The sequence below is a fragment of the Pteropus medius genome, unplaced genomic scaffold, assembly GCF_902729225.1.
Source record: "Pteropus medius unplaced genomic scaffold, Ma_sr-lr_union100, whole genome shotgun sequence".
Classification (NCBI taxonomy): domain Eukaryota; kingdom Metazoa; phylum Chordata; class Mammalia; order Chiroptera; family Pteropodidae; genus Pteropus; species Pteropus medius.
The window spans coordinates 2,528,971-2,536,958 of NW_024342466.1; the positions used below are offsets into that span (position 1 = coordinate 2,528,971).

At 56.9% G+C, this 7,988-nt stretch overlaps 1 protein-coding gene across 10 annotated transcripts in view; it reads left to right on the forward strand.

The window, feature by feature from the left end:
- LOC120600862 (leucine-rich repeat flightless-interacting protein 2-like) overlaps positions 1-7,988 on the forward strand; it is a 73,138-nt gene that overhangs the window by 12,929 nt on the left and 52,221 nt on the right. For 8 of the 10 annotated variants that reach the window (XM_039860519.1, XM_039860482.1, XM_039860491.1 and 5 more), the window contains exon 2: positions 1,357-1,443. In XM_039860519.1, the coding sequence (XP_039716453.1) occupies positions 1,357-1,443 (87 nt within the window). Of the gene's footprint in view, positions 1-1,356; positions 1,444-7,515; positions 7,534-7,988 lie in introns of all 10 variants that reach the window. The other 2 variants (XM_039860475.1, XM_039860504.1) reach the window with 1 other exon arrangement.

Sequence of the window (7,988 nt, forward strand, 5' to 3'; positions counted from 1 at the left end):
CCGGTGTAGACTGAGCCAGCAGGCTGTCTGGGGAGGCGGCGGCCCTGGGCCTGAAGCCCGGCCTCTTGCTGGCTGGTCAGCGTCACCGATGTCAGTCTGAGGGACCGTCTCCTCCTCTCCTGCTTTGCCCTTCACATAATATAACACGGTTTACAAATTGAAAGTGGCCACAAGAAATCAAAGTTCTGGTGCAGGTGTGACTTTTGACACCCCCTGATTCAAAGGACGTGTCCTTGGGTGGATGAAGGTGCCAAGTTATAGAATAAATCCCTTATGCAGACCTGGCCCCCAGCCTCTGACAGGTGACGGTGATCGGTTTTCAACTTAGGTTAGAACTTAGAAAGAAGGTTAATTTGTAATTTAATGCAAGTATGGGGTGGGGGAGGTGGACGTCCCTGACACCAGGACCCACTGTCCTGTCATGAGCCTGCAGTGTGGGGCGCCCAGCCGTCGGGGAGACGCAGCACAGCCAGGGACTCAGCCACCTCACCGCCTGCTGGCGTCTCTGATGGTCCCGTTTTAGGGTTATCTAGGGAGCAGTGAGACGTCTGAAAAATGTGTCTGCAGAACTGGTGTAGCCCCAAAAGTGTTGAGTGGAAGGAACACCTGGGACCTGACACCCCTGTGCTCCTCACCCCGCTTGCCGTTGTATCAGCTGGACTCGTGAACGAGCGTGCGGCTCGGGAAACGGGAAATGGCATCCAGGTGCCGGGTCTGACAGCGTCGTCTGGCCCGTTTTAAATGCTCTTGAGCAAAATGGGGCTGAGCAGTGACGACTGGACAGTTACATGGAGGCAGGTTTTTTTCATGTGGCAGTTCTGACAGCTGGACCCAAGCCCTCTGGTCCTCACCTTGGGAAGAGGTGGACTTCTGGCCCGGCAGGTGTCGAAGGCGGCCGAGGGCAGCAGGGTGCCCGCCCCGTGCCCTTGGACGCACCTGGGAGCCGGTCGCGGCCTCCGCTCCCTGCCCTGGAACGGGAGGGGCTGAGCAGTGACCTGCAGCCCTGCCCGGCCCTGCCGCCTGCGGGCTGTATGGCCTCGGGCAAGTCATTGCCCTCTGTGCCTTCGGTCCCCATGTAGACTGCGGGGTGATAGTCCACATGGCTCAGTGCACGCGAAGCCCTCGGGCAGGGCCACCGGCGTTCAGGGGAGGCTCCGGGAACGGCAGGGGTCGTCAACCCTGTCACCACTGCCGCTGCCACGCCTGACGACCCCTGTACCTCTGCACTGCGACGCGGTGCGTCCCCATGTCGTCACGAAGCTCGGAGCGAGGTTTGCTGTGAGCAGTATCCTGTCAGCCCCGCGCTCGACAGGAGCCGCCGGTCCGTCTGCTAATGACATCTCCGGTCTGTTCCAGGCGGAGGCCAGGCTGGCGGCGAAGCGCGCGGCCCGCGCCGAGGCCCGCGACATCAGGATGAAGGAGCTGGAGCGGCAGCAGAAGGAGGTGAGGCGGGCATCCTGGTGTCCGATCCAGGCGCGGTGTCGGCTTGGCGTTGCCCCCGCTTGTGTCTCTGACCTTCGTTCAAGGTCAGGCCAGGGAGGGCGCGTGCCAGACGTGCCTGTCCCAGACGCCCGACCTGTGGGGTCGGGAGACGCGCCTCCCGCACGAGGCCAGCCCCGCACAGGCGTTCCCAGCCCCTGGCCCCGAACTTCGGTGTCTGACTGGTGAGCTAGATTCTCCCTCTCCGAATTAGAACGGTGAACAGAGGATTATTTTTTTTAACGAACCAAACCGTTGGGTGTAAAAGCGTTTCCCCTGCAGTTTTTATGCCTTTTAACAGGCTTCACGAAGCCAGGAACCCACACGTGAATCAGCGCCCTGGTTGACGTGGCCGGGGCGCCTGGCCCCTGGGAGGCGGGGTGCTGTGTTTACACACCTATTAAGGGTGCTCGCTGCTTATTTTCGTAATCTTGAGCGGGAGGCGTGTCTCAGAAACCTGTGCCTCAGAAACCCTGAGGCAGCCAAGCTTTAAGTGGCAGTTAGAGCCGTGGGTTTTTCCGTGACCTTGACGTCTGGCGAATGAGTCCCTCTCCACGGGACGCAGGTCTCCTGTGGGCCGCACCCAGCGAGGGCGTCCACGCCAGGCCCCACCGAAGGCTTTTCTCGTTCAGAAGATTTGAACTCACTTGGCTGGAGAGGCCGCCAGCCGCCTCCCCCGGGGCTGGCTGTGTGGTTGCGTTTGGGTCACGGAGCCACCGTGGAAAAGCTGGGCCAGTGTTTTAACACTTGTGAGATTTCAGACAAAAATCTGGATTTCCAGTTTCTCTTTAAACCATCGCGGACTGTACCCCATTCTTCCCGTCACCTGCCCTGTAGGGCGAGGGCCCAGCCACCAGCCCGGTCACTCACAGGCATTCTCTGCCTGCAGGGTTGGCCACTCCCTGTGGAAGTGTGCGAGCCTGGGGAGGGGGACTTGGGGGGAGGAACCCCTCCTCATGATTTGAAGATCACCAGAAACCCAAGCCAGGACAGTCATACCACCGTCCCAGTGACGAGGGGGCAGGGCCACGAGGTGGCCGCCGTGGCTGTGGGGCCGGGTGGGCGGGCACGGCTCCTGGTATGCCACACGCCACTCCCACAGTCGCTGGGAGGTGACGGCACTTTCGGTGTGACTCGTCCTGTGTTTCCATGTGAACAGAGACGAAGCAAGCGTTGGGAAGCAGGTCCCCGGTCCCCCTCACTGTGGGAGGCACAGACACAGTGTCAGCGAGCGCTGGGTTCTGTGACATTTTGCCTCCAGAGTTAAGGTGCTACTTTTTGTACTTTTTGTGCTTTTCTCTCTCCGTTTCCTGGAAGAAGCGCGGGGTTTAGCATTTTCTCGGCGCCTTCCCCCCTAGAATTGCATTTATCATTGAAAAATGTTCATGTTGAGTATTTGGGCTTCGAAACTTCCTGAGGCCTGATGAGTAACAGGAAGCACCTCCCCCCACCACCAATCATCTCGGTCAAGGGCGCGGACTGGAACCTCATCAATACCCGTCCGTAAACTTGGGGTACGAACCCGACAGGAGTGAATATTGGAGATCATTCAAAGGAGCATTTTCAAATGCAAGGACAAGTATTTAGGCTAGGACGTGGAGGGAAGGAACCGATCTTGTTTTGTAGACTTTGTCACGTGCCTATCCGAGACAACGTCACCTGCGCTTTAAGAGCCATCCAGACAGCAAGCAGCTTCTGCACAATCAGACTCCGGTATAAATCACTGTTCTCGAAGGCCACCTCAGAGAATAGTTCTTTTGGCCTAAACTCGTTGTTAATAATAGATATTTTAAGTGATAAGTTGTTTTTTTCCAGGCTGCCTGGCGTCAGAGTCTGTTTTGAATATTTCTGATCATTCAGTAGATACTCGCAGGCCCACTGCGAACAGGGCACTGCGAGACCCCTCCCCTCGCTTCAGAAGCCAGAATGGCCATGGGGCATTAGGGTGCTCACACAGGGGGCTTCAGGGTGCTCACACAGGGGCGGTGGCCCAGTTTCTCAGGGTGCATGACCGTCTGGGGAGGCAGCTGCTTCATTCTCCAGCACCAGGAGCCCCCCGCCCTCAGCGATTAGCAGCCGGTTCTAATCGGCTTCCCCTGGTCCTCAGCCGTCCCCAGTGTTTTAATATTCGGGTCTCGAAAGAGTTGTTACAAGAATTTTCTCAAATTTTTGTCTCTCTGCCAAGTTTCGCCACAGCTGATTGAGTTTCAGCACCGAAACTCCCCTCCTCCTGTTTGTAATCTCCAGGGGCCGGTGGCCGTCCCCTTAGCTCTGCGGGAGCTGAGCCAGCAGACTCGGGAGAGATGGCAGTGGGGACCTGCCCTACGAGGGCCTGCCCTAGGGTTTCACAGTGGTGTTAGTGACGGCTTATAACTTCCCTCCTTTAAGAGAAAGTTACTTTCACCAAGAATACACGTGTAAAGTCTCTACAAAGTCAAGGCAAAATAAATGACGTAATATGTGCCTGTATATTTACGTTCCAAATTATATGTTTAGGTAAAACATATTCTGTCCTTAATTATGGACAGAATTGACTTAAATACACGCTTGAGGATGTAAGCTGGTAATTGCAGAGTTCTTTGGCAAAAGTTCTTGATTTAGAAAATAAAGGTGGCGAGGGACGAGGCCACAGAACCACCTGTTTGAACAGCCTCCTCTCAGCAGTGCGCCCCGTTTCTCCCTCAGTCGGGGGTCTTCGTCTGTCTCACGGAATCCACGGCGTGGGCGTCGGCCTGCGTGTCAGTTACAGTGTGCCCAGCGGCACAAGTACAGCTGCTGCCCGATGATGGGAACCTGTACGTCTTGGCCATTGAATTTCGGTCGTGTAACATGGGGGTCAGACACCGGGATGAGACCTCGGGGCGTCTCTCCGCCCCTCGCGGCAGCCCCGCTGAGCCTACGGGGACCAGGGGCCCCGAGGAGGTAGCCCATTCAGGCTTCAGGGCAGCGGGTGGTGTCACTGAGCCCCTGGCTGAGAGTCTGCAGGGCCCAGCTCCTGCTGAGCGTGGCCCTGCTCCGCGCGGCCCGCCCTCGGGTGTGTGGCGCCTGCTACGGATCGGAGGCTTTGCGTAGAAAATCTGACGAAAACCTGGGAAATCCAGTCACAAACGCCACCATCGCCTTTCACGGTCGTACACACAAATGTCGTTTGGTTAGTCGATGACGTTAGAATTTTGAAATTCTTTATTTTAATGGTATGCTTCGCTTTCATTGTAGTCACTGAAGTGGTTCACAGGGGTCAAAGGTCTTGCCGTGATTCAGGTTGCAGGGACTGTTGTCACACGCAGACCATCCGCCGCCAGCCGTGGGTCAGCATTGGGAGAGGACAGAGCAGAGCATGGCTTCGCCGTGAGGAAGCACCTGCTTAATCTGTCCTGTGTGCGTCATTCGTCTGCCGGGGCACACGCCTCAGGGGCCACGAGTGATCCAGGTGTGCGGTGACAACCCGGTGTGTGCTCGGGAGGAAGCTGAGGGCCGAACTGGTCGGTGCAGCAGGTGGAAAAGCCAGAAGGGCCAGAAGCTGTCGTGGGAGGTGATGGGAGGTGACGTCGTGGGGAGGTGACAGGGGAGGTGACATCACGGGGAGGTGGCAGCACAGGGAGCGGGGGTGACAGGTGGAGGTGGAGGCCCTGGCTTGTCCTCGGGTTTATAGTGACCCGATGAGCCCAGGAGCAGTGCTGACTTACACAGATGGCAGGTTCGCTGTCATTAACTTCGGGTCTTTGAAACATGAGAACGGTGTATTTAAAGTTTTTTGTCTGCTTCTTCAAAAAGGGGGTTTGAAAGGTTTTAAATCAAACAGAAGTGTCCTTTATTACTGGTCCAAGGGGACCGGGGTGGGGCAGAGAGCGTGGCAGGGACATCCTGGAGCCTCTGACCTGTGGCAGCGCTGGGCCTGGGTACTGTCACTTACAGTCTGGGAGCGGGGTTTCCCAGTGTTATTACAGGTGGGAAGGTCAGACCTCAGAGCGACAGACAGCCTTACCCACACCTGAGGACAGGGCCGAGCCGAGATTTAAACCTAGATCTGAAAAGCTGCAGAACTTGTGGTCTGCCTCGTACACATCTCCCTCAAAACCAAATGTGTACACAACGGTGAACACGAAGAAACGGGCGGGGTCCGGATGTCCCCGGGGGCAGCGGCGGGCGGGGAGCATGCCCGGCTCTCGCAGCAGAGGACGGGAATGGAAGGAGCCGGATGACCCCGGATGACCCCAGCCCGTTCACAGGCCACAGGCGGAAGCCAACCTTGAAAAACAGGTTTCTCCCCTGGGGGCTAAGCTCGAGGCGCAGGATCGACACAAAAGAGGCAGTTTTGTCAGCCGGACTCAGAGCAACTGAGAGAACGTGGAAGCAGCAGCTGCCCATCCACCTGCTGTTTGACCCGAGTCGGGGGCCGGGGGAGTGTGTGCGTGTGTGTGTGTGCGCGCGCGTGTGTGTGTGCGCACGCCCATGTGTGCCCGTGTGCGCGAGCGCCTGTGTCTGCATCCGGAGGCAGGAGTGAGACAGGCTGCCGTGGCCGAAGCCTCGGTTTGGGGGCTGGGCTCCAGGACGGGGGGTGCTCAGCGCACTCGGCCTCCGCTGGGCCCCGCGTCGCTGGCCCTGCTGGAACCGGCTACACTGCCCAGCTCGAGGGCCTGCAGTCCAGTAGCGGGGGGCACTGACGTTTTCACTGAGCACGAAGCGGAAAGGAGTGTGCTTTGGATGCCCAGCGTTGACCTAGGAAGCCTGATACTTAGGTGTGAAGGTTGAGAAAGGGGCCTGCGCCGCCTCTGGGGGCGAGCCGCCCACCTCCCCTCGGCTGCTTCCGAGCAGGGCCGGGGTTTCTGAGGAGGTCATGCCCGCCGAGGGTGGACAGCGCCTGGGAGGAGCAGTGACCGTCCCTGGGGGCTCAAGCGACCAGGAAGCTGGTGACACCGTTCGGGGGTTTTCGCAGGTGGGTTGTGGTTGAAGCCACACTCGTGCCTGGGACCCTGCAAGGGGACGCGGAGAGTACCCAGAGAGGACAGGTGAACAGGGCGGTGTCTGAGGAGGGCGCCCCGTCCCCCAGCCCCTCAGACCCTGACGACGGGGCCCGTGGGCAGGCTGCCAGCTGATCCCTGGCAGCCCACGCTTCTTGTCACCGGCGCAGATGGCAAGAACCGACTGTGTGCTTTGCGGGCCGTTTAAACGGGTTGTACGGATCCATCCAGGGAGAAGGGTAGGAATTCTTTGGGAAATTCAAACGAACCTTTTACTTCGTCCGAGACCCTACGCTGACGGGACGAATGCCAAGCCAGGTGACGGGATGATCAGGGCGCATGCAGCCGCGGTGTTGAGTACGTGCACCTGCGCCCACCAGGCCAGACCAGGGACGCCACGTTCCCGATGTGACGGCGCTGGCTGTGCCTGGAACAGCGCCTGACTCAGCAAGTGCTTAGACAAGTGAATGAACGAGTGAGCAGATGAACGAGGCGGCCGTCTCAGCCTCACCTCCCGATTCCTGCAAACGTCGGGGACCTCTCCGAGGCAAACCGATGTCTCACAAGCTTTTTAAAAATGCGTTTCAGTCGTGTTCTCGTGACCACGCTGTTCAGCTGGAACCCTCCTGGGTTTGTCTCTGCAGGAGACGGAGCGCGAAAGCGTCTTTCTTCTCTGTGTGCGAAGCCGACTTTCCAATTAAGTTTCTGTTCTTTTCTGTTACACTTTTTGTCAGTGTGAGAAGAAATTCTGAATCGAAGATGAACTACTTTCCCCCATTTATGGTGACAGGTCGTACAGTCTCTGCCTTCGCGTGGCAGCAGGTTCCCCGCAGAGATGCGGGCGCTGTGCCCGTGCCGCTCCCAGGGAGCTGGGAGAGAATGGCGGATAAGGGGCACAATGACTGATGCTTTCGACGAGGTTTTAAAAGTTTCTCCATTCGTAGTTCGCCGGTTCGCAGCCTGTCGTTCAGTGCGGCGTTCGCTCCTGTCCAGGTACGTGCAGAACCTTTCTCCCTCCTGTTTCTGCTTCTTTAATTGGATGTTCTATTTCTCTTCCTTCTGTCCTTCTCTGCAGATCTATCAGGTTCAAAAGGTAGGCTCTTCCTTCTTCGTTTCCTTATTTGCACGGACTAATCTTTTCCTTGCAAGCGCCTGGCCGCCTTTCAGAAATAACGCCTGTCACTGAAAAGACGTGGACGTGCTTCCGGCCGCTTCTGCGGTTGTGTCTGCGAATCGATGTGAACATAGACGCTGATTTCAGTCCCCAGTTCAACCTCCACCCGAAGCCACTGTCCCTCAGACACACTTCTCTATTCCGAATGCTTTTATCTCCGTTTTTCTCAGGAAATTAGAAAATTGTTTCTTTGAGAAAAAAAAAAACAAATTCGAAGACAAAATTAAATCATGTTTCAGAATTTTGGAAACCTTTCAAAATCAGATATTGAAAGGAAAGATGATTTCTCCGTATAATTTGGTTGGAAAACTTAAAAAATACCAACGCAAATTAGCGCACATTAAGAGATTATTACATGCTGTTAAAAAAAAAAA